Source organism: Simochromis diagramma, unplaced genomic scaffold, assembly GCF_900408965.1.
Source record: "Simochromis diagramma unplaced genomic scaffold, fSimDia1.1 OVJJ01000026.1, whole genome shotgun sequence".
Lineage (NCBI taxonomy): Eukaryota > Metazoa > Chordata > Actinopteri > Cichliformes > Cichlidae > Simochromis > Simochromis diagramma.
In genome coordinates, this window is record NW_024386985.1 from 10291743 (window position 1) to 10317868 (window position 26126).

At 41.8% G+C, this 26126-nt stretch overlaps 2 protein-coding genes across 5 annotated transcripts; both read left to right on the forward strand.

Moving 5' to 3' along the window:
• The first annotated feature begins 54 nt into the window (after positions 1 to 54).
• Positions 55 to 4636, forward strand: mettl13 (methyltransferase like 13). The gene is made up of 9 exons (XM_040040345.1): positions 55 to 310; positions 1594 to 1866; positions 1948 to 2416; positions 2504 to 2703; positions 2801 to 2990; positions 3228 to 3392; positions 3499 to 3711; positions 3823 to 3954; positions 4165 to 4636. Exons 1-9 carry the CDS (start codon positions 158 to 160, stop codon positions 4455 to 4457), a joined length of 2088 nt encoding a protein of 695 aa, XP_039896279.1. The 5' UTR covers positions 55 to 157; the 3' UTR covers positions 4458 to 4636.
• A 347-nt stretch (positions 4637 to 4983) lies between these two features.
• Positions 4984 to 25508, forward strand: dnm3a (dynamin 3a). Of its 4 annotated transcripts, XM_040040340.1 has the most exons (21): positions 4989 to 5642; positions 9165 to 9238; positions 9642 to 9791; positions 9895 to 10098; positions 10738 to 10836; positions 11641 to 11801; positions 11878 to 12020; positions 12101 to 12236; positions 12642 to 12709; positions 12799 to 12937; positions 13038 to 13124; positions 13231 to 13301; positions 13397 to 13457; positions 14070 to 14096; positions 14796 to 14909; positions 19529 to 19638; positions 22267 to 22378; positions 23020 to 23181; positions 23464 to 23687; positions 23783 to 23932; positions 25119 to 25508. In XM_040040340.1, exons 1-21 carry the CDS (start codon positions 5482 to 5484, stop codon positions 25150 to 25152), a joined length of 2487 nt encoding a protein of 828 aa, XP_039896274.1. In that variant the 5' UTR covers positions 4989 to 5481; the 3' UTR covers positions 25153 to 25508. The 4 variants fall into 4 exon arrangements, with proteins under 4 accessions (XP_039896277.1, XP_039896278.1, XP_039896275.1 ...); XM_040040341.1 differs by lacking the exon at positions 14070 to 14096 and having other exon boundaries at positions 4988 to 5642; XM_040040343.1 differs by lacking the exons at positions 23783 to 23932; positions 25119 to 25508 and having other exon boundaries at positions 4984 to 5642; positions 22267 to 22404; positions 23464 to 23581.
• Positions 25509 to 26126: the final 618 nt, after the last annotated feature.

A 26126-nucleotide genomic window follows, 5' to 3' on the forward strand; every position in this document is an offset into this window, starting at 1 on the left:
AATCATCGTTAAATCTGTAGGGGCACTCCACCAATCAGCAAGCGGTACTGGAAGCAATGTTGTCCGGGTGGAAATCAAAGCCAAGTGCCATGTGTAGAAGCGGCTGTAGGTAAAGTTACGGTAAAATCTGCAACGTTTTGAACCATCACAGCCGACCATGAGTCTTTTACCTCGCACCGCCGAGGAGTTCAGCTCTGCTGAGTACTGGGAAAAGTTTTTTAAGAAAAGAGGGGAGAAGGCTTTTGAATGGTATGGAGACTACAACAAACTGTGCGGTGTGCTGCACAAATACATCAAAGTCCAAGATAAGGTAAATTGGGTGACGAAGGGGTTTGGCGAAACACTCACTGTTTCTTTTAATACTGCATTAAGAAATTTAGTTTGCCAGATGATTTCAAGAGCAACAGTGATATGCAGAGCTGCAGTAACTAGAGAGAGCTGATGTGCCAGATCATCAAGATTGAGGAGAGAACTGATGATCAGCAAGCAACAGTATGCCTTTATACCGAGAAAGAACACTACAGAAGCAATGTTTGTTTTGAGTGTTTTAATGGAGAAATATAGAGAAGGTCTGAAGGAGTAGCACTGTGTCTTTAGAGAAAGCATATGATAGGGAGTCAAGAAAGTAACTGTGGTACTATGTGAGGAAGTCAGGAGAAGTATGTTAGGGTAATGCAGACATATATGAGGTGTCCGGTAGGGGTGACAGATTGGTTGAAGGTGGGGGTGGGATTACATCGGGGATCTGTTTTGAGCCCCTTCTTGTTTGCTGTGGTTTGCTGTGGTGATTGACCGTTGATGTCGGGCAGGAATTTCTGCAGATGACAGACAGACACATGACCTGTGGTGAGAGTAGGGATGCAGACGGGAGGGAGCCTTGAGAGATCCAGTATTCTCTAGATAGAAGCCCAATGAAAGTCAGTGAAACGAGACAGAATACATGTTTGTGAGTGAGAGGGAGATAGGTGTAAGAAGGAAGAGGAGTAAAGGTAGCAAGTTTAAAAAGTTGGGGGCAATGAACAGTGCACAAGAGAGATGAAGTGGGGTGGAGAATTTTCAGGGTAATTTGTAACAGAATTATGAAAGCAAGAATGAAAGTGAAGGTTTACAAGATGGGACTGAGACCTGCTATGATGTATATTCTGAAGACAGTGGCACTAACAAAAAGATAGGAGGCTGAGCTGGAGGCAGAAGAGTTGAGTGTATCAGAGGAAAAACGCAGGTCAAGCAGTTTGGAGACAAAGTCAGAGAAGCAAGGACGGGTTTGGACCTTTACAGAGAAGAGATGGTGGATATATTGGACAAAGAATGCTGAATATGAAGCTGTCAGGCAGGAAGAAAAGAGAAAGACCTCAGAGAAGGTTCATGGATGTAGTGAAAGTGGACATAGGAGGATGTGAGGGACTGGATGAGATGGAGGCAGGTCATCTGCTCTGATGACCCCTAAATAGGAAAGCTGAGCAAAGAAGAAAAGTTTACCAAATCATCCACCTCCTGAAATGTTTATATACTTGGGTGTTGCTAACACTGATTGTGCCTTGGTATATTTCTTGCCTTGATAAGTGACCGCTAGGCTTTATTTCTGTCCTTCAGGTGCTGGTGGTTGGTTGTGGTAACTCTGAGCTGAGTGAACAGATGTATGATGTTGGCTACAAGCATCTGACCAATATAGACATTAGTGAGACTGTGGTCAACAACATGAACCAGCGAAATGCTGAGCGCAGGCCAGGCCTTACCTTCCATCAGGTGGATGCTACTAAAACTCCATATGAGGATGCAAGCTATCAGGCTGCTCTGGACAAGGGCACCTTAGATGCTATGGCATCTGAAGAAGAAGGAGCTTTGGCCAGGAACATGCTCACAGAGGTGAGAAGCAGGTTGATCAGGCTGTGCATCATCAATATACACCTCTGCATGAACTTCACTGTATTTTTCTTGTGTTTCCAGGTGGGCCGTGTGTTAAGTGTCGGGGGTCGTTATGTCTGTGTGACACTGGCTCAGGAGAGTGTGATCAAGTTGGCTGTGGAGCATTTTGTTCAGCTCGGCTGGGCAGTGAGGCTCCACTGCCTGCAGGAAGAAAACAGGACAGAGGAAGACTCGTTTGCTCTGCCTGTTTTTGTTCTGGTTTGCACCAAGTTCCGTCAGCCTATGCCCACACCCATTCTTGAGATGTGCCTCGGAGAGGATGGAGCCCCTGTCCGTCACACGCATGTTTCTGAACTGTTGTCAGCTGTGAGGGAGCATCAGGCTTACTCCGTCTTGAGAAAGAGGCTCCGGACGAACACTGATGCCAACTCAAACCTCTCGCTCACGCTCTGCCATGCAAAGACCGGCCTTCCCAGATACACTCTTACAATACAAGATTCTCCACCAGGTGCTAAGGTTCCAAGAGCAAACCAGTTTGCTATATTTATCGGTGAGCCCAGGCTTCAATTCATCAAGTTTCTGCCTTCTAATGGAATTGGGTGTATTTAGTCCTTTGATTTGTTGTTTGTTTTGTCAGTTCCTCAGGGGAGTGAGACAGCCTGGCTCTACAGCTCTGGTGAGGGGCGGAGGCAGCTAGCAGCCAGTGCTAACTTTCGGCGCTTGGTTATTGTATCAATGCACAGGAATCAGGAGTACACAGAGATGCAAGCTGTCCAGTCAGAACTCTCACCAGTGGTGATGGACCTAGCTCCCCCGGGTATGCCAGCCAACCACCAGGTAACCACTCATAAGCATCCCTTTTTAAAAACATGCTATGTAAAATATTAACAGTCTAAAGAAGCACTTTCCTTTGTGCTCTTTTCCCTGTTTTCAGGTGCCATTTCTGTCTGTGGGAGGTGACCTTGGCTGGCGAGAGGAGGTTAGCAGGGGAGTGAGTCAGCTGAGTGGGGAGTATTGCGTGGAGAATGTCAAAGGAGAGGACGGAGAACTGTATCGCCGACTTGTTTTCCTGTCTAATGCTGCCCTTGTCCAATCAGAGAGCCGTCTGGTCTCATCAAATACAGGTAATGTCTTATACTTTCCTGATTTGTTTCACTTAATAATAAAGTATTTTTATGAATGGTCTTTTTACAAGTAAATAATTAACCTACTGAGCACAACCAATGATGCACAGACATACAGTATAGGGAGATTACCAGTTAATACCAGAATGCATGAAATTGAGCAAACCAAAACGCAAAAGGAAAAAACAGATGTTGAAGTTGTACAGCTCTTAATTTTATTGTTTTGTATTTGGGCAGCGACAAGTCAGAAGAAAAAGAACAAAAGGAAGGCCAAGGCATCAGCAGCTCCAGTAGCATCTTCAACCTCCATGACTGTGGACAGTGGCTTCCTCTGCTGTGCTCACCATGAAGTCATGGTGGCTTGTCTTGCTATGCTTGGCGTGGGCATGCCACAGAACAAAGGTGTGTGTATGTAGGAAGAACCTATCATGTAATTCATGCATTTATCACTCTTCAATTGCTCTAAAATATCACATTCAATTAAACTTCATTCCCTAATCCTTCCTAGACATCCCAGTGTCAGTGCTCCTGGTGGGGCTCGGTGGAGGAGGCCTTCCACAGTTTCTGCGGGACTTTATGCCCAATGTAACTATTGAAGTTGTGGAACTAGACCCAGTTGTGTTGGAGGTGGCTAAACAATGGTTCGGGTTTCAACCAGATGACCGTTTGACTGTCACTCTTGGGGATGGTCTGGAACGCATTTGTGCACTGGAAAAAGAAGGTCAGTGAGGGTGTGGACTACAGTGCAATTAAAAGTAATCCAGTGAATATAATGGCTCATCGGTATTAAAAATAAAGTATGTTTTGTTTTAATTTTTTTCCTTTTCTCTAGGTGGTCATTTGTTTGATGCCATCATGTTTGATGTAGACAATAAAGATAGCACTCTGGGTATGAGCTGTCCTCCTGCTGCCTTTGTAGAAACCCCAATCCTGCAGAAAGTCCGTAACTTGCTAACTCCCAGAGGTACAGAATCATTTTAAAATACTTTATCTCTTATGCTTAAATCTTTTTTGCTAAATTGATGTGACACTTGCAACCAAAATAAAATAGACTAATAAACGGCCATACTTTTATCAGTCTCAAACATGACATGTTACTTTTTGATACAAACAGTTTATCAAAGTTATGTGCTTAGTTTTCAAGTAATATCCTTTCTTTATCTCTCCCTGCCAGGTCTGTTCATACTGAACCTTGCATGTCGAGACCCAGCCTTGAGGAAAAGCGTGCTTGAGCGTGTCAGCGGCGTGTTTCCCACCATCCTGTCTCGAAAGATCGAGGAAGAGATAAACGAAGTCCTTCTGTGCACTCGTGGTGAAAAGGAGACATCGGACGCCACCCACATTTTGCCATCCTTAAACCAGGCAGCCAAGAATCTGCAGAGTGCACTGTGCTCCAGCGGGACTGAACCCAGCCGTAGGCCGCATATAGACATTGCAGAGTTGCTAAAAGACTTGAGAATAGTGTGAAGCATGTTTGTGACCATTGAGGGCTGAGGTTAACCACGTGTCGGGACAGTGTTTGAGATTGTACGACAAACATATTAAAATATGGGAAAAAGTGCTTTGACTTTGCCATTCAGTACAATGTCATTTAAAGTGTACATGTGTAACATAAGCAGTCACAAATAAACGTTTTATCCTTTAAACTTAAGTAGTAGAGTGGTACTGAAACTATTCTAACTATGCTGTTAGATGTCATAGATGGGACTGCATTATTTCACCACTAAATGCCTTCACTTTCTCTTTTACTTGTCTGTTTTCCATTGCACTGCACAGTGCTGGCTCCCTGCTCTGGTGAAGAATGCAGCAGCGTTATTTACAGTAGATGAATCGCACACTCTGGTTCTTGTTGCAAGTGTTGAGAGGGGAGCAGCGCAGACCTCCCCACACTGGATACGTGGGATTTTAAATAGCTGGAGGAGTGAATGCTCGCGTGCGCTCTCTTAATTCGGGGTACCTTCATAACTGGCTGTGAAGTTTGTCTATCTCCTGTATAAGGGGTGGGGGCTGCTGAGTTAAACTTCTTTATTACCGCGCATGCGCACAAAACTGTTCCGTAAGCTGTCAAATCAGAGCGTTTTCTACTGAACAGAGACCAGACATAGCACGGTGAGCGGTGACTAACTAATTAAAAATGTCCCGAGTTTAAGGAAAGCGACTCCCGTTACGAATTGCTGGAGTTTTAAAACAACGGAAAATGACTTCGAAGAGCTGTTTTCGGAGAGCAGAGGGGCGTGAGTACAAATGTGGACACTATCGTCGTTCCCAGACACACTAACCAGACCGTACTAACGACTGCTTAAAGCTGCGGATCTTTAAAAGTTCACACCGCTCTTCAAGAAAACTCTAATTTGCAGTTTTTAATAACAGCAATAATAATTTTGGTTACCAGCAGCCACTCACTATGATAGTTACTTTATCAAGTGGTGTAGACTAGAAGCGGAGGTAAAGAGGCTTGGCAGGAGCTGGACAGGTAGCTACTCCTGTTGCGATGGGCAACCGCGGGATGGAGGATCTAATTCCGCTGGTCAACCGCCTTCAAGATGCCCTGAGCAGCGTGGGGGAAAGCTGCAGCCTCCACCTGCCCCAGATTGCTGTGGTGGGCGGCCAGAGCGCAGGCAAGAGCTCCGTGCTGGAAAACTTTGTTGGCAGGTAAACCAAAGATACTCATCTCTATACAACAGAGACCACTGATACCAAGAGAGCATTTTTATTTGTAACAGATCTTTTACAAATTAGTCATAACCATTATGAACAAGTTTCATATTCATGACTTTCCCCTAAGTGACTCACTCTTTACTAAAAAACGGTGAAGTTACAATGTTATAACTGATGATGATTATTTGAGTCATACCAAATCTATGAACCATCATGAACCAAATGCTATACTCACCATTAATTAATCAAATTGTCACAACTTAGTTAGGCTGATCATAACCCAGTGAGCTTAATGTGGAGTAATGACTACGTTTGTGTGAGACTACTGGGGACACATTACTCGGGTTTGGCATGGCAAAAAATGTACTGTATACACTTTATATACAGTACTTTAAATCATTTTATATATATTACAGTATATACTTGTTATACACACCGTATTATGCAGAAAATACTGTGATCTTGACCCACAGCTCATTTTTTTGTTTCTAAGTAGCCAGACTTTCTTGTAATTTTTTAAAAATGTTCTTTTGTTGAAAATTGTCTTTTCCCCACCAATTTTCTGTCAATTTCTGACTATTTTCAAAGGTATTGTTTGTCTTCTTTTTTTAACTTAACACATCTAAAAATCACTGAAGAATCAAAAAGGCAACTAAGTAATGAACCAGTGTTGTGTTTACACGTAACAGACAACTTAGCAAAGAATCCACTTTAAATTGTATCTTTGGGTATTTTGCTGCTAACAGCCTGTTGCAAAAACACACAGTTTCGTCCAATTTCTTTAGTTGAATCTCCAAAAAACAACAAAGAAGATTGTCAGGCATAAGTAGTATTTTTGCACCAACAAGATGATAGGCCCCTACTAGGATAGCTGATCCATCTACTGTTCACTGAAGCTTCATCATAAATTATCTTAGTGGAAAAGTGGCTGTCAATAAGCCATTCCCAATGAAGGGAAACAGGTGGAAAATACTGAGAACTGGATTGAAAATCAGTGGTAACAAGTCTTTGAAGCGATAAATTCAAATTTTGATTCAAATTATCATCAACAACATCGTCAACAGCCTGCATCGTTGTCAGAAAATATGTATTTTTTTTATTTAAATAACTTGTTAATTGTTTTAAAATACAATTGGTGAGTTTTTTCTGTTGTCAAAACTGTTCAAGGTTGGGCCTGTGAAATGCATGATTTCCCTAAAGTGAAAGGAAAACTTAATACAGCTGCCTGTGTTCATACTTTCTACATCATGGCATCCATCCAACTCTAGTCTTAAATGCTACGTTGCTAGTCTGGAGTGGTGGATGCCGGGCATGTCAGGGTCTGTATGTAAGTAGTCAGTATAGCAGCTTATCTCATAGAGAGGTGTCACTGAATAGGTGACAGTTAATATGACTTCTGAAACACAATCAAAGCAGAATTCTTGCTATCTTGTAAGTCATTACGTTCACCAAGGTGGAGCTAAACAAGCTTTGTTTTGTTTCATCTTTTTCTGCCCTTTAACAGATTTCAAGGTCCTAAAAATATCCTCGCTTGCTTATGAATAACAGTGTTGTTTGGGTAAAGTTTAAATGCAACTGAGAGCATTTGGTGTGTGATGAGGAGACCAAGTACTTCTATCCTGTCCGGAAGGAAAACTGATGATTAAGTCAATAGTCTTCAAGCTTCCTGAGACAGTAAAGCTCTGTTAGCCGTAGGAGGCCTATGCATTGTTCTGATCTGTAGGCCGTCTATGCAATAATCTGTGGCATTCCAGCAGCAGGCTGTTCACGTCCTGATATTTTGTAACATACCTGTTGGACATGAGTATGTTATCAGACTTCTTTTGTGAATGACTGCAACAGCTGTTTAAACTAAGACAGGATGTAATAAAACAAACTTCCTGAATCTGATTTTAAAAGGAAAGGGAGTGTTATTTATACCCGGTGCATTTGGTTTCTCTAGAATTAACCCTTTATTTAGCTTTATTACCCAATCTAATCCATGCTGTTTTAATGCAACAATTGACAGCAACAGTCACCTCAGACTGCTTTATTTTGTAAGGTGTTATACCCTATAATATTGGAGAGAAAACCCCAATGATGAGACAATCCTTTGTGAGCAAGCACTTGGAGACAGTGGGAAGGAAGATCTCCTTTTTAACAGGAAGAGACCTCGTTTAAGGAGGAGCAGTTATCTGTTGTGACTTGTTGGGGGTTGAGAGGGAAAAAAAGAGAGAAAAGGCAAGCATAGCAAGACCACGAAACAAAAAGGACAAAGCACAAACTATGGGAGAGGGTAGAAAAATTTATGACATGCGATAGTTATATTAAAAAAACACTGGGAGTGAACAAAAGGGAAGTGGAGAAGAAATACTGTGTTCCTCATGGAAAGTCCCATGGCAGCCTGAGTTAATAGCAACAAAAGTAAGGGATGGTTCAGGGTCAGCTGATTCAGTGGAAACTGTTAGCTGTATCAAAAAGGGAGGCTTTAAGTCTATCTACTGAACCTAAATTGGGAGCTGGTTCCACAGAAGAACAGCCTAGTAGTAAAGGCTCAGCCTCCCATTCTACTTTTGGAAACTCTAGGAACCACAAGTAATCCTGCAGTCTGACAGAGAAGTGCTTGGTTTGGATAATATGGGATAATAGGATTTTAAATTCAACTGGATTTAAAAGAGCGTTAGTGAAAAGGAGATGATATGGGAGAAATTCTCTTTCTAGTCCATGTTAGTACTCTTATTGCAGAATTTTAGATCAGCTCAAGGCTTTGGGGGGAGTGACAATACAGAATTACAATAGTGCAGCCTAGAAGTAACAATAGAGATGAAAGAAGGCAGTCCTATATATCAGTTTATTGTGTCTCTTAAAGGACATATAGTGGTGAAAATCATAGGTCTCTTTACAGTATTACTAGAGGCCAGGTTAATACCATCCAGGTTACATATCTGATTATTTCTCAATTCTTCATCTGGTTCAGCGGATTAAATGCTAATAATTTTCTTGGTCTTGGTAACAAGAACGTTGCTGATGTTATAGGACAGGGCTGTCAAACACAGGCTCAAACCTGGCCCAGCAGATGGCTTACAAAGACCAGGGAAGTTAAAATTGTAGTGTCTTGTATATCTTCACTTTACTACATCGGTGTACACATGTACTGAAAATTTGATTTCTAGATCTTGACAATTTGTACAGTAACGTAAATTAAAGTTATGCAGTTGCTTTACTGGTCCGGTCCAGGTGAGCACCAACAAAATACATGAGGTTCATGAACTGAAGTGAGTGTGACACCCCTTTTTTAAGCAGTATGGCAACTGAACTAAACCTAATACTGGGTGCTATTGTGTCTAATGCTATAAAGGTACTCCCTAAATACTTTCAGTTTAATGGTCATATCTGTGGGCAAAGTATGTAAAATTATTAATATGGTATAGTAAACTTAATGTTTTATATTTGGTTTTGTGGTGGCGGGGAAGATGAATCAGCACCAGTAATAATACGCACATCTATGTGTATATTCTTTTATCTTTCCTCTATCAGAGACTTCCTTCCGCGGGGTTCAGGAATTGTTACTCGGAGACCTTTAATTCTCCAGCTGCTAAGTGATAACACAGGTAAGAGAGCTCATAGGGATGTCATGCCGTAGCATTTCTTTAAAACTGGCACCAGATGGCAGTATGGCGTCTTATGATGACTGTGCCTCATAGAGTCCTGCTTTTTATTGCCCTTTTCTATAAAAAAAGAGGATTGGCATGATGGATAGCATTTCTATTTTTTCTCAGAAACAGTCAAAGTATTTTAAGACAGCTGCTAGAAGAAAACAGTTGCAAGAAAAATTGGTTATATTGAAAGTTAGTGCTATGTTATTGTGTTAGCCAGTTGACTAATTTTAAGAACAGCTATAGATTTGGTGGACTAGGCAGAGTTTTTCCAAAGATACTGTAATGCTAAGATGATATTATGAACCTCTTATTGTTTAGGTGCTGCATGTATTCAAATGCTCTGTGTCTCCCCCAGAGTATGGTGAATTTCTACATTGTCAGGGAAAGAAGTTTACAGATTTTGACGAGATCCGCAAGGAAATCGAGACAGAAACACACAGACTTACGGGATCTAATAAAGCCATCTCTCCTGTTCCCATCCACCTACGGATCCACTCACCACATGGTACTGTGCAGGTCCTTGTGTTTTACTTGCCCCACTTAACTTACTTTTGGTCTAGTTCTTAAACAAACCTTATGTCCATGTGTGTTTATTTGTATGTGTACAGTGCTGAACCTGACTCTTGTAGACCTACCTGGCATCACCAAAGTGCCTGTAGGCGATCAGCCAACAGACATAGAGTACCAGGTACGAGACATGATCATGCAGTACATCTGTAAGGAAAACTGTCTCATCCTGGCTGTCACACCTGCCAACACTGACCTGGCCAACTCTGATGCACTTAAACTGGCCAAAGATGTTGACCCTCAAGGTAAGCCCTGTGACTGTGAATGTCCTGCTGTTTTTAAATAGTGACGTTATTAAAATATAAAACCAGTTCCAAAGAAGTTGGGATGTTGCGTAAGAGCTTATTAAAAGTAAAGATGGGTAGAATTTTGGAATTGTTTCTTTACATAAGGCCTTACAAAGACCTTGCATACTTAAGTAACACAATACTAAACTGCATACTGCATGTATCAAAACAGCATGGCTTTGTAGCCCAGAGTTTTCACCCGCTCAAAACATTTGGCACATTGAAGAATACAACAAAGAAGACCAGGGACTGTTGACCTAGAATCCTTTTTCAGACAAGAATGGGACAACATTTTCTGCCAAAAGTCCAGCAGCTGCTCTCTTCAGTCCCTAGATGTTTATAGACTGTTGTTAAATGAATAGGGGATATTACACAATGGTTAACAAGGTGCTGTCCCAACTCTTTTGAGTTGATGTGTTGCTGCCATCAAATTTAAAATAACTTTCATTTTTCTTAAAATCCTACATTTTCTCAGTTTAACCATTTGAAAAAAATTTTCATGCTCTGTTGTTAATAAAAGATGGATGGATGGATGGATGTTATATTCCTTATTCACATTTGTATGGAAATATGCATGTTTTTTTCTCTTCTCTTTAGGGCTGCGCACAATAGGTGTAATCACCAAGCTGGACCTGATGGATGAAGGAACAAATGCCAGACAAATACTAGAGAACAAGTTGCTTCCTTTACGCAGAGGTGTGTTGCTTGTGTGTGTGTTCTTGCTCAGTGTGCTATCAAATCGCAATAGAGACTCTCTGGAGAGGATTGACATAATCATTGTGTATTTATTACCAGCCACAAGCTCACTCACAGCCAAGCACAAAGATAACTTTAGCTCTTTACGCGACATCACTGTACTCCCATTCAGTGTGTGCGTGTGTGTGCATGTATTCTATGTATGCAGCAAGAGATAAAGAGTAAGAAATGGATTATTGATGGTGTTGGTTTGTGTATCAGCCAGAAGTGTAGAGTCTGACAAGTGGGAACTGATAGGCACCAGCCCAGCTGTTAGCTTAGAAAAGTTTGTAATTTGTGTCTGTGAGAGAGCGGAAGAGACAGAGGCCTGGAATTGGGCAATGCAGGCAGTGTACAGACTGGCTAAAGCACCACCAGGTGCTGGCTGCTTCATGCTTTTCCTACAGCACTAATGCATTAGCCATGGAAGCCCTCTGAAATAATTCCGCCGGTAGCAGCATTGAGCTGAAGTATTAGATGTGAAGCCTAGTGCTATTACATCTATTACTGTACCAAATAGGCAATTTGGCCTGCCCCTCACAATCCGCCCTGCTGTTGCAGAAACACACACATTTCCTGCTTGTATGCTACAGTTATAATGGAACAAATGGTGGTCTGGGAAGAGTTCCCAGGCATCCTCCAGAAAATGCGAGTTGAATCCATCTTACATCAGAGGCCTGTAATTCCTCCTTCCTGTTAGTGCACATTGTCATCCTTATCCTTACATACCTTTTTATAATTTCCCTTTCAACTCCTTCTCCCCAGGTTACATAGGGGTGGTGAACCGTAGTCAGAAGGACATTGATGGGAAAAAGGACATTAAGGAAGCTCTGAGGGCAGAGAAGGAGTTCTTCCTGTCCCACCCAGCCTACAAACACATGTCTGAAAAAATGGGAACACCTTATTTACAAAGAATACTCAACCAGGTTCAATATGTGAACTTTTAAACTGAGAAATATTACATTATGTGCTTGTGTTATTACTAACAATATTTGTTTTCAGCAATTCACAAACCACATTCGGGACACACTGCCAGCCTTCCGGAGTCATCTGCAGAACCAGCTTCTGGCATTGAAGAAAGAAGCTGAAGATTACATGCAGTTTAATCCAAATGACCCCGCACGAAGGACCAAGACATTGCTACAGTGAGTCAGTCATTCTGTGTATACATATTCTATGTATATATATTTCTGTGTTTTTCATAGCCTGCATGTTTGTCTTTTAGATTAGTTCAGCGCTTTGCTGTTGACTTTGAGAAGCTAATTGAGGGCTCAGGTGACAAAGTAGACACCGTCAACCTGTCCGGAGGAGCTAAGATCAATCGAATCTTCCATGAACGTTTCCCCTATGAACTAATCAAGGTGTGTGTGTGTGTGTCAGAATGAGAATCAGAAACAAAATACTTTATTAATTCTTAAGGAAATTATGTGGTTACAGTTGATCCAACACAATAAGAACAGTTACAGACTGGACAAAATTAAATAATACAATGTACTACAAAGTTACAAATATAAGAAATAGGTCCAATATATACAAATAGCTTCTAGAATAATACAGAGATTTTATATATATATGATTGGCATCATTTCATGTGTGTGTGTGGGTGCCTTGTTTATTTTTTTGGATTATGATGTTTATGGTTTTGGTGATTGGTTTATGTTCTTCGGGGACCTGCATTTCCTTTAATAAGTGTAATGATAAACCAAGTTGCTCCTTAGCCAAGTGCTGTTTTTTATGAAGTACTGTGCATCTTTGCATGTCTTAAGATCGGGTCTGATGAAGGGAAGCTGCGGACGGAAATCAACTATGCCATCAGAAACACCCATGGTGTCAGGTTCAGTACAGTAGCAGTGTCAAGTGATTTTATTGTTTTGGTCTTTTTTTGTTTTTCTACTGTAACATCTTATATTTTTTTCCCTACAGGACAGGTTTGTTCACTCCTGACACGGCCTTTGAAGCCATAGTAAAGAAACAGATATCGAGGTTAAAAGGGCCATGTGTTAAATTTATTGACATGGTCAGTCAGGAACTAACCACCACTCTGTACCAGTGTATCGACAAGGTATAAATACTCTTGTTTCATGTATTTGTGTGTTGCTTTCTACACTTCATGGTGTAGTAACTGTGTCATATCTCATTTGTGGTCTGTTTTTACTCTGTAGCTCAGTTCCTTTCCCAAGCTGCGAGATGAGACAGAAAGAATTGTTACCACTGAAATTCGAGAACTAGAGACTAAATGCAGAGACCAGGTAATCCATATTTGTATAAGGGATGAATTGTTTTGGATTACTCAGTTGCATTCTTATGTTGTGTATTGTTTTATTTCATGAGTTAACATATGTTCGCACTGTCCAGGTCATGTTGCTTATTGACATACAGGTAGCCTACATAAATACCAAACATGAAGACTTTGTTGGCTTCAATAAGTGAGTCTCCACATCACCTTTAAGATTTCTAGCTAATAATAAGCATCGTTAATTATACACTATATTAAATAAGACTTGCTTTTCATTTCTCTTAGTTCCCCCCAGATGCACAATCACACCAATACCAAGATTGCTGCACGGATTGGAGGAAAACAGGTGAGAGTCTAAATGGCTTGGCTTAATAAAACGAACCAGGGAGATAAATTCAGGATCATGCAGCCCTAAAATGCAAATGAAGGCATTCTGAGACAGTTTGTCAGTTGAACCAGTCCACTGATCCTTAGCTTTACTTTTGTCTGAGTTAAAGCTCCTGACAACTTAATTATTATTAATTATTATCAGTACAAGGAATCTGCAAAAATACAAACAAAATTCAAACTTTAAACGCATTTAATTTATGTGCTGTGGCACATAGCATATCTGTGTGCCACAGCAAAAATAAGACATTTTAGTGTCTGTCTGTTAGATTTATATGCAGACATATTTATGTGACACATTTTGATTTATCAGTGATAATTAAATACACATTTCTACTATAACTGGAACATTGATATGTGGTGTTGTTAATATTTGCTAAACAGCAGTAAATTTCAACCACAGCTTCAAAGGTAAATAAAAAAAATTGTTATTTTCAAAGTCCCGAGTGATGCTTTGCTAATAGTTAACTGTTAAATGTAGTCATTGTTGGCGCCATCCCCAAAAATTGTCATATAATGAAAAAATTAACTCCATCTTTCTGTTGCTGCTTCATCTCCTGTTTTTCTCTAGGGTGTGGCGCCTCATTCAAGTCTAATAGTAGGAGACCCGTTTCTTTAAATCTTCTCACTCACTGCTGCCTCTGCTGGCAATATGTGTGCACAGCGGTGAAGCTTAAGGGTTGTGGGTTGGCATGCTACTGATTGCAGCAAACACAGCAAAATGGCTCCTTGTAGCTTTAATAATCACATCTTTCATCATCTGCAACTTTCTCAGAAAGTGTTTTTTCTTTTTCTTGTTCAGTCTGTGCTAATCTTATAATTTCTCTTTCACAGTTCCCCCACTGTAAAAATATACATTTGCAGGAAGTATATGTTATCTTGGTATAATATGTCTCATTTCCTATAACTTGACACATCTTTCCTTTACAGTGCCTTTGTCTGTCACCTTTGACCGCTCTTCCTGTTTTCTCCCAAATTTGAACAGCCAGGCTCTGATTTCTGTGCTTGCTCGACCGTCTTTACCCTTTTAGGTTCTCTTAAACACCTGTGCAAGCTGTTTTTCAGTTAAATATTTTGTTGATTGCATCACTGTGTATCTCACAAATGTCTAACCCGCACAAATGTTATTTTTTTATCTTCCAGTGTAAGCAGCTGTTTGACTTTTACTCTTGTTTTCGTCAGCACAATCTGCTCTCATTGTATGACCTGCTTTTCATGCTTTCATGTGAATTGTGCCTTGCTGTGAACAATTGTCTGCTGTGTTGCCTTCTGAGCTTCTTACCCTTGACTGATGCAGGTCATACGCAAGGGTTGGCTGACCATCAATAACATTGGCATCATGAAAGGTGGAGCCAAGGAATACTGGTTCATACTTTCTGCAGAGAACCTCTCATGGTTCAAGGATGACAAGGTAAGGCCTTCACATTTATTTAATGACAAACTGAATTGAATATCTATTATCAAGATGAATTACACTTCAAATATTTTATTTAAATAGTCCAAAACACAGAAATGCACTTAAGCCATCATCAGTTTATTTAAATAAATAAACTAAGCTTGAAATAGTGTGTTAATTGTTCATTTTAGAGAGGCAAAGTAAAATTGTTCATCTGTTCAGATCACATTCTTTTTAAAAAAAAAAAAAAAAAAAAAGAAGTAGGTGGCAGAGATCTTAGTGGCCCTCTGCTCTGATGTCAGTGGGGCTGCCATCTGTCTGCCTGTCTGTGCCTGCTGTACAGGAGCAGAAGGTCTGCACAGCAAGTGTAGACAGGCAGACACACCACAACAGTCTCATCCTGTCACAGCTGATGTCATGGGAAGAGGGAAGGGCAGAGTAGAGGGAAAGAGATCAGAGAAGGGGAAACACATTGGAGCATTTCTCTACGGATAGAAACAAGCACCTGTAAACATTCACATCTGGATGAAAACTCTACGGCTGGATAGTTAACATTTGTGACTGTGAACGCGATAAAGAAACTTTGACATTGTTTGACAGACTGAGAATTGAGTGTTTTTTAGCAACAGTATGTTGATTGTTTTACAAATAAGTTATTGTTCTTGGTAACCACACTAAAATAGTTTGAAGGTTTAAGCTAAACAAACAGTGACATCATTCTAGTCACAACTAAAAGCACATCTTTAACCCCCTTCTCTCTGTCCAGCTAACTCTTGCTGTTCTCTCCTACCACCTGGACCTGTAATTGAACCCCACCATTTCCTCCATTCATTCCTCTGACACCCCCCTTCCCATTCGTGCTGCTCTCCCTTCAGTCTTCCCCCTTGCTCCCCCCTTTTCTTCCTCTTCTGGGAGTTTAGGCATTTGGAGCGGCTCACTCTGACACAGCTGGAGCTGCCCCAAGCCAAACTGAGACTCACACACATACACACATGCACACACAAACGCACTCAGTGGACAGGGTTGTATATACAGTATACAGTACACATGCAGACTCTGATGTAAACAAAGTGACATGCAAATAGTGGAGAAAAATATACACTCACTCAGACAGACACATGGTCACTTTTCAGATAAACACTGGATTGCTTGAACGCTGTGTTCCAAACATAGCCCCAGGCATCCATATTATACACACAGTGTTTTAGGTTTCCTCTTGCTGTCATTCCCTTACTAAGCATTTGCAAATCAACTCAGTCATACAAAGACTTTTTTGCACACAGGCAAGAAGTAATACAACTGCAGGCAAGTAATCATCTGTCGACCACATCAGAGCAGCAAGCTGGTTCTCTGCTGATGATCAAAATGAGACATGTATGCTTCACTACATGGATTAAAGCTACTATGAGAATTAAAATTTATAAAAAAAAATCTTTATACATTTTTGCTATGGTTGTTTAATCTCTGCACCTCATCACCATGTTTATCACTCGTTTATGTGCATTTTAAGTCACCCATGGTATCACAGGAGATGAGATCTACTGATTTTTTTTATGTGCACATAGACATACACACAGACGCATAAGCCAAACTCCTGCTTCTTCTCCCTCACAGCTCACAGTTCCCGCTCTCATAACCCCCCGCCCACACTACCTCCACACATTACTTTTTTCTTTGACTGCTGCCCCCCCAACACACACACACACTTATTTTTTTTTCTTTCTCTTGCCTCTGTTGCCTTTTACTCCTCCTTTCTCTCTTTCTCCCTCTCTCTGTCTGTCTCACCCTCTTTCTCTTTCTCCCCCTTTCTGTGGTTGGCAGTCTCCCTGGGACTGTGCACATTCCTGGCTGGAAAATCTGAAGCTTTGTCCAAACACCAGCTTCCAAGATCTGCCCAGAGAAATCCCACATGGCTGTTTCTACACTGCAGACCTCCCCTTTTGACTCCCCCTCTCTCCTCTCAACTACTCCACAGTCTTACTCCCAAAAACCCCTCTTCCCCCCTCTTCATCCCCCAAAACTCCCCTGCCACCCTCCCTTCATCATCTCTGTGTTGATTGCTTCCATGCACACAGTTTTAACCTGTTTGAATTACATCTTCATTCTATTATATATGTACCCTGCACTGACCTCATGCTGAAAGTGCAGCTTAACCATTCAGAGTTTAATCTTCACAGCACATTGAACAGACGAACATTCCTTCACCCCTCAACTGCCAGAACTCCACCAGGGAGCTGAAGAAAAACAGACGGCTCATGCCTATACATTTAATCTACATGCACTCCTCTATGTGTTTGCATGTGAGGCCTATCTCAGGTCCATTAGCCTCTAGGAAGGGGGGACATAGCTTCAGACACAGCAGCTCTGATGTATGATCCTTCACGACCACCCTGACACCACTGCGATTACGACACACACACATAAATACACAAATGTGTATACAAAGCAATGCCACAATGTCCTTTAACCACAAGAGCAATCATATTGCAAAGCAGATGCACATGCAAAATGTGTGAGGCAATCTGTGGAAAAAGTTAGGTTAGAGCTTTTCTGAAGTTGCTGTGCGCAAAATAAGCTCAGCTCATTAGCTGATTTGTAGCCTTCTTAGTTTGCAGCCCTAAAAGACAGGAAAAACAGTCAAGTTATACTTCACATGTGTTATTCTCACTAGTCAACAAAGACAGTTAATTCAAGCTGACAAATACCACAAAATGGATGAGAGATTGTGCAACTTAGTATAGAGCTGGTCACAGTGATTAAAGATATGAAAGCGTGTGATAGTATATGCATATTTAAAGGCACTTGCACATCTGCAAGCGAGAAACATCACAAAATAATAGACCTTATATTTGCCAGCATAGACTACGTGCAGTTTTCATCTTCTCTTGTGTATTTGTAGATGGCATTAGTATAAGCTGCTGATGCACTTCCTTGCACAGTCTAACCAATGTGCAGACTACTGTACACCAGTAAGATCCTGAACAGGTAGTCTGAACACTGGGATGACGGAGCAGGACCCTTTCTCGTTTGTGTTCGGCCTTGCCTTTTCCATCTCTGGCTGTTTTCTTGCAGTCCTGCATGAGGCGTTGGAGAGTTGACAAAAGGTTTCCTCTGTTTTTCTCATATTTCTTATCCGGTTCCAACGCTGGGTCGTAGGGCAAGACACACACATCAGACATCCACTCCTATGGGCATCTCTCCTTCAGACATGTTAGTGTACCTTGATTCGGTCGTCCGCAGGGCTGTGTCCCGATGTAGTATCCAGTCTTGACGTGGCACATTCACCCATTCAGCCAGGGATCTGCCTGTTCACTCAGGGAAGGCATAAGGAAATAAGGGGAGTGAGAGAAGGAGAGAGAGTTAGGGAGGAACTTAGCAGCCATATATGGGTTGATGGGACCCATGGGGGAATCAACTTTGGAGTGGTCTGGAGTTTCTCCCCATTTCTTCTTCACAATCGCTCCTGCTTTCTATGTTCCTCAACATTTCCTTGTCTACTTTTGCGAAATTCACCTCCCTCTGTCCACGTCTATCCCTCCGCTTCCTCTCTTTCTCATCTCTACTTTCTATTTCTACCCCATCGGAGCACCCTATACTCACTCCGGTCTCCTCCCTCTCCGTCTAAAGCGATCCCAGATGTTGCTGTATGAGCGCCAATCGCGTTCTGTCATTTTTTTTCAACCTCTGTTACAGGAAGTGGGCCCCTTTGTTAAAAAAAAAAAAAAAAAAAGGAAAGAGGAGCAAAGGAAGAGAGTCGTAGGGTTCAGGGAAGCACTGGGAGAAAGACTGATGACCAAAATGTACTTCCAGAATAGTCGCCTCTCATTTCATTCGTGCACATGATCAAACGCATGAGCACATATTCGAATCTACACATTGTTAAAAAATGCTCTTCTGGCGTTAGGTATTCTGACTCTGGTGGTCACTTTTTTCTTTGAACTCTCCATCCATCCATGGCTGTACCTATAACCAGGCTTTATGGAAGGCCCTTTCTCAAAGGCTAGACAGAAAGAGCAGGCTGGAGAATAGAGAGATGAGGGGGAAGGGCTTGACTTTAGGAGAAATGTTGTGTTAGAGCTTGAGTCTGAGTAATGACTTTCACATGTGGCCCGGCCTCTCTACCTCTTTTTTTCATACTACTTCTCTCGTTCCCTCCCTGCTTCACTTTTCTGCATCCTGCCTCCATACTGTCTGGTTCTCCTCACACTAGCCGCTCCACTCCTCCAACTGTTCTCCGTCATTCATAAGTCCCCATGGTGATGACAGACTATAGACTTATGGCAACTCTCCCCCTCCCCCACTGATTCTCCTGAACTAGTTTGTGAGTTGTTAATGTGAGTCAGTCTGACAGTCAGACACATCATCTTATATGAACTCGGATGCACTCCTAGCACAATGTTCCACATCTCCATTTCGCCTTGCCTTCTGACACTTTTCCCATTACAGTTCATGTCTCTTGGCTCCACTTTCTTCTCTAGGTGCACGCTAAGAAATATTTACTACCAGACACATGCAAACTGGCCTTAGTCTCTGGTGGTTTTTGCTATCAACGCTGTTATTACCTCTATGGTGTCGTATATTACTCTGCATACCAATGTCAAAATTTTATCTTTTCATATTCTGTCTTTTTTCAGGAGAAGGAAAAGAAGTACATGCTTCCACTGGACAACTTAAAGCTCAGAGACGTGGAAAAGGGCTTCATGTCCAGCAAATATGTTTTTGCTATCTTCAACACAGAGTTAAGGTTTGTGTGTGGTTGGAGGCGTGTGCTTTTTCATATGTGCCTGTTTGGTGAGTGAATGCGTGAGTCAGAAAAGGGAGTTCTGTTCTTGTCACCTGCTCGATGAAACTTTTGTGATATTTTACGAGGGTGGACATGTCGGAGGAGGAAAGGGAGGAGATGTCAGAGTGGCGTTTTGCCCTTCTGCCGACCTCTTCCATTCAACTTTGCCACCGGAACCAAAAGGGATATCCAGCGGGTACTGGAGCGGATGCCGCTTTTTTTTTTTGCTCTCTAAGTATATGCCAGGCTTTTGAGGGCAGAGCTGGGTTTTGGGTTTGCTAAGTTTATGGGTGTGAAACAGATTGAGAAGGACAGAGAGACAAAGGGAAAACATAAGAGGCAAGAGAGAGAGAGAGTTTAGGAGCTGGAGCTGACCCAAAGCCTGGCTGATTGTACCAGAGCATGTGGGCTTTGTTTATAATGCTTTGCTATGCTACATTCGGACACACAAACTGAATTCATAAGTGCGTGTGTGTGTTTCCACATGTGTGTATGTGCCTTTGCAAAGAGCATGCGTATAGACCACAGCATACCGACGGCAGGCTCATTAAGCAGCTAATCAAAGCCAGAGCGCTTGGATCAGAGATGAGGCTGCTCTTGTTTGGAAAGAATTGCTCGACTCACCACAAAAAGGAGGGAGAGGGAAGAACTGGAAGGGTTGGGGGGAGAAAGAAAGCAGCAGAGAGAGAGAGAGTATCAGAGCCAATGGCCAGGAATGTGTCAAAGTCTGTCCTGTGGCGCCCCCCCCCATCCAACCCCTCTACCCCCCTTTCCTGCGCCCTCACTCTGTTTCTCTTTCTGTATTTGTGTGTGTGGCTTTGTCCCTGTCTGACAGTAATCAAAACCTCAGGAAACTCTTCAAATCTAAAGCAGTCATAGCGCTGCAGAAATTCCTTTAGATTAGTGAAAAAGCTCCCAGTGAGCTGAGGAGGGAGCATAAAAAAAGGCCGTTTAAAACAAATGTTGGTGTAAGTGATAAATCAACATAGAGAACAATTTTCTTATGCGCTCACTGGTGTAAACGAATGTTCAGTGTCCTGATCTTAGTGTAATAGCACTCCAGTATTGTCATGGTTGGCCTGGCTCCCCGTCTGTTAGCCACCACACCCTGATTTATTAGCCTCACCCATACTAGCCCAGTTATAAGCACACAAACTAAAAGCCTATTTCTTCATCGCTCTGTATACCTCTCTGTCACCACAGTGTAGTTTCTCAGTTTCTGCTGTCTGTTGTTCTCACACACAGTCTTCACATTTTTGAGGTTAATTGCTACGTGTTCTGAATGTGAGGAGGGAACAACAAAAGGGGGAAAAAAACAATCGAGTGATTAAAGAAAAATGTTTAACAGATGGGCCACGGCCTGCTCCAGATTCTTTACTTGTTTCTGACTTCGTTACTAAGCGTTGAGATGTCAGATGATGTGAAGAGGGACGTGAGAGGACAAACAGAGAGCAAGCTGAGTTTGGGTATGAATCACGGTGAAAAAATACGTGATGATGATGATAAGGAGATAAGCTGCCGTGAATAAGGTCGTGTGAAGCATTGCGTTTGGGAAGCAATAAATGATGTATGTGTTATATGTGTGTATATCGGTGCCGTGTATGTTTCTTTGTGTGTTTTAATCTAGTTGAAAGTGTCTGCGTCTGTCTTTGTGCCCTTTAGATCTGCAAGTGTCCAACATGTTACACGGGGAGGGTTGCCTACTTGAAAGTGTAACATAGACCTGACACACATCAGTTTACATAGAGCCTGATAGCTTCTGTTACCCGTGTATCACTTGATTTATACTTATATTTTTATTATTATTATTATACAGGATGCAGTAATGGGTCACAGGTCAGCCAGTGCTCCATTTAAACAAAGTAAATTTAAAAAGATTCCATTGGCTGATTTTACAAACAAATTTATCAGCATGAACGAGAAATATTTGCAGGACACACTGCACATTGCTTTACAAAGCAGACTGAATAATACGGTACCCAGACTGACAAACAATAAAACTGTTAAACGTTTGTTATGGAAACACAAGAAATTATTTTTTCTGTACAAACAAAATGCTACTTATGTTTGTTTCACACAAAGACTGTATATAAAGATATATATTCAGTCTGTGGGTTAGCGCATGAAGGCATCCTTGTGCCAGTAACATTTCACTTGTGTACAGATTGGGTCAGAGGCTTAGTAAATAATATTTGTATATTAAGAATTTCGAACACAAACAGTGAAATCGTCCAAGTGGCCTTGATGTTCTCTTTTAAACACTCTACACCCTAGCTGATAAGTTCGCAACTATAACTAAATGTTTGGCTTAATCACCTACACAGAGTTCACAAGAAAAGGTTTAAGTTCCTGTTATGGATAATAGGTCTTGTATACGTTCATCAGAGTTCACATGAAACACATCGGAAAATGTGTTTGGTACGAACTGTATATTTTCTTAACCGTAAGGTAAGCACTGGGCCAGTCTCCCGTACAACGTATATAAGGTTTTGTGTATATTACTCCGTATTGCAGAAAGCTCCCTTGAGTTAAAAGTGTTATTGCTGTATATTTTTTGGACATTTCTGACAGGATTGTAATGAATTGCAGGAATGTGTATAAGGACTACAAATGCCTGGAGTTGGCCTGTAACTCTCAGGAGGAGCTGGACAGCTGGAAGGCTTCTCTGCTACGGGCCGGAGTCTACCCTGAGAAAGTTGCTGTTAGTACTTTGACCCCTAATTCAACGTAATTAAACCCAGTCCTGACCTTAGCTTTGGGGAACTGCACCTGTCTGCACCTTACCTTTGAGTTATATGCACTCATTGGCTTTGCTAACCTTAAACCCTGTCTGTAACCCCTTACCCCTCTCTCTCCATGTTCCCCTTTCTCTCCCCCTGCCAAAGAGAAAAAGCAAGTCCCCCACCCCTTCCATCCCGCTCTGTCGTTGGCTCTTTAGTACAGCATTCTTGGTCCATGATGTCACTACAATATGTGTGTGTGTGTGTGTGTTCTGGTCTGTTTCTAATCAGCAGTTCCTCGTCCCTCACACACTCCCCCTTTTTTTCTTCTTCTGCCCATTCCTCCTTGACTCCTTCTTTTTTGTTCCTTGTGTTCAACTCTCCTTGTTCTTATCCTATCAAATGTGTTTCTTCTTGTTACTAACATGGAATAGATGTGGCCACTAAATATAAAAGAAAGCTTTGTCTCTTTACACATCTGTATTTGTATTAAATTACTAGCTGTGGTATATCAGCAGTCCCTGTAGCATGGCACACTACACTGTAGATTATTGCTTAAATGGGTTGTCTGTATAGTGTTAAGATGTATGTATATGTCCCAACTTGTGTGTTTTTTACTAAGGTGGATGAGCAGGGGAATGGACCTCCTGAAAACCTCTCAGACCCCCAGCTGGAACGTCAAGTGGAGACCATTAGTAACCTGGTTGATTCCTACATGGGCATCATCAATAAGACGGTCAGGGACTTAATGCCAAAGACCATGATGCACCTCATGATTAACAGTGTAAGCTCTCCAGACCACACTTTTAACTGTTATTTTTATTTTTTTTGGTGCAGCAAATCCTTTTCACTTTTTTTTCTACATTTTTTGTTTTTTTCCATTCACAATTTGAAATTCCACTTGATCCATATCCTGACCAACAGAAAAAAGAAACTTTCAGGGGGGAAAAAAACATTTTTTGCCACCGCTTAAGAATGTAGATTCGTTTTTCTGAATTAGAATAAAATATCACTTCACGAAGTTACATTTTAACTTCTCACAGTAGTTTATAATCCCTCTCTGTAGGTTAAGGAGTTCATTAGCTCCGAGCTCCTGGCCCAACTCTACGCTCTGGGAGAATGCTCAGCTCTGATGGATGAGTCACCAGAGCAGCAACAGCACCGAGTTGAAGTGCTCCAAAAGCATGCTGCCCTGAAGGAGGCGCTCGCTGCCATTGGAGAAATCTCCACCTCTACCTGCACTACCCCTTTGCCTCCACCTGTGGATTCTTCCTGGATAAAACCATCCAGGTGCAAATGTACACATATACATAGATGGATTCATTGAAACAAATCTGTACAACCTATCACTTAAGCTTCTCTCGTCTTCTGCTTCTCTTGCCAAGCCTCCCTAAAACTGCAGCCAGTGGTAAGCCTGGGATCCGTAGCCATGCTCCACCTGTTCCTCGGGTGCCCAGCGCTGGACCCAAAAGCTCCCCTAATGGCTCTCGGCAGCACACTAGTCAACAAAATCGTACCCCAGCCTTGGTGCCAAGGTGACTGTGAAACCAGAGAGATTAGCCCATGAAACCTGACCTGTTGTATAAATGATGACCTCTAGGCTTCGCCAAGCCTGGCATTTATGCATACACATGCGCACACATGCAAAATCAAATGTTCCTGTACAAAGGCACAGGGTTAGAAAAAGTTGTTATTTGAGCTGGGTGGGGGTCTGCTGGAAAATGTGTTTCTCATATTCTCCTTCCCATCAGCCTCAGTAGACAAGACCTCCGCATGCTTTCTACTGGAGCCAGATACAACAGGCTGAGCGCCCTGTCAACTTTTCATCTTTCTCTCTGTCCTTCATTCCCCCTTTTTCTTCTAGCATGCATTTGTTTTATTGCCTTCCTCAGTTTCCCTCATGCAATAACCATTATTTTTCCTTTTGCCCGTACCTCTTTTTCTTCTACTTTTTCTTTACTTCTCCTCTTTCACTGGTTCCTCCCCTGCTTTTGGCCCGTCTCTCCTTTTTCTCTCTGCCTCATTTCCTCTGTGCTCTCCAATGGTTCTTTAGGTTCTTTCCCTCATACACTCTCTTTCCTTGCCTGAGTCTTTCCATCCAGCCTAATGCTTGTCTGGCTCCCCTATAGATATAGAGTCATTGGGACACGATCTTACTGTAATCAGTCTTGTACTTGTACTCTACTTGTATGCTCTATGCAGCTTTATGAGTCTTGCCTTTATGTGCATTTTCTCATCATTATAAAGTCTATTTAGCCTATCATGCGTGGAGCTACGGGCAAATAAAAACACAGTAAAGAAATATAGAAATATGTAAATTATAACTTGGAATTAGGAACAACTGAAAGCCCCAGCTGGCACTGCTACACTTGGATCAACTCCTTGCTAATAATAAGGCATCTCCTAATTCATGAACATCTTTATCCAGGGTTCAGAATTATCTTATTCCTTTATTTATTTAGGAAGGCTGAATGTATAAAGCTTATAAAGTCCTGACTGCTTAGCCCCAGACTGTACCTCTCTGCAGATTAACTAGAAATTTAAATGCGGATGATTAAGAAAGCTACAGTGAGAGACAGCACCGTCCCATCAGAGATACCATGTCCTCAAAATCATGCATAAGTCTTTCAAATTTTGAAAGATCTAATGTAGAGAAACTTTTATAGAAACTTTGCTAATATAAACCATATAGTAATGTCTTTGATCTAATATTGTCTCCAGGAGGCTTCCCCCAGCAATCCCAAGTGTGAAATAAGCCCCCTCTGCTCTGAACTCCATTACCCATCTGCCCCCATGGTCCTTTCAGCTGCAGCTGGCTGCTACCCGGAGACACTCCTGACCTGCATGATGTATAATACAGCTGAAGCACGATGATGGGCTTTTCTCTGTCTCCTCTGGGAGCTGCTGTCTGCAAAACTCACTCCATCCTGAGCCTGTTTTGTACATAATATCAACGGCCACAAACGATGGAATGTGCACAACTGTCTGCTGGCTTCTCTCAAGTGCCTGAACCTTTTGTAGATAAAAATATCAATCTGAATTATTATACTGAAAAGAATATACATGCACTGTTTCTATTTTCCGTGAATAAACAGGTATTTTATTTTTGAATGCATGTGCAAATGTCATTATTTGGAAGCTAGCTATCGCTGACTTGATCAGCATTAGTGTAAGCAGAACCCTATGCTGATTTATTTTATTTCTTTATTTTGGGGGGGGGTTCAGTGGCCTACAAGGTGTTAAAACCAGCTAACTCAAAACCTTAGAAATTACCTTATGGGGTTGCAGTGGTCTCCAGTAAAGTCGTTAAATAATTTTAGTTGTAAAGTTAAAGCTATGGTCTTCAAATCCAATTTGAAGATAATGTTCATAATACCAGTTTATATGTAGGTGTGTGTGTGTGTGTGTGTGCGTGTGTGTTTGTAAAGTGTATGCGTTCTTACTGGTGTGTAAATAAACTCCGACTGGAAGACGAAGGGAAAAAAAAACTAAACAAAAACATTTTAACCCGTGACGCGTTGTTACCACGGCACACTCTCTACTGTGGTTCTTCGAAGGAGGCCGCACAGCTACAAGCAGCTCGGCTGAACATCTTACCTGCTGCGCTGTTCAGACCATGGGGCCAACACTGCAGTCAAAACCAGCTGCAAAGCCCGCCGTCAAACGTCGCACCAGGACGAAGAAAGAAGAAGTGAAGGTATGACACCTAGCGACCACCGCGCATTGTTG

Coding starts and splice junctions, on each gene's coding strand:
- dnm3a (XM_040040340.1), top strand. CDS start 5,482: ATGGGCAACCGCGGGATGGAGGATCTAATTCCGCTGGTCAACCGCCTT. Junction 10,099..10,737: donor CAAAGATGTTGACCCTCAAG/GTAAGCCCTGTG, acceptor TCTTCTCTTTAG/GGCTGCGCACAATAGGTGTA. Junction 12,938..13,037: donor TGTACCAGTGTATCGACAAG/GTATAAATACTC, acceptor TTTACTCTGTAG/CTCAGTTCCTTTCCCAAGCT.
- mettl13 (XM_040040345.1), top strand. CDS start 158: ATGAGTCTTTTACCTCGCACCGCCGAGGAGTTCAGCTCTGCTGAGTAC. Junction 2,704..2,800: donor GTATGCCAGCCAACCACCAG/GTAACCACTCAT, acceptor CCCTGTTTTCAG/GTGCCATTTCTGTCTGTGGG. Junction 3,393..3,498: donor GGGCATGCCACAGAACAAAG/GTGTGTGTATGT, acceptor AATCCTTCCTAG/ACATCCCAGTGTCAGTGCTC.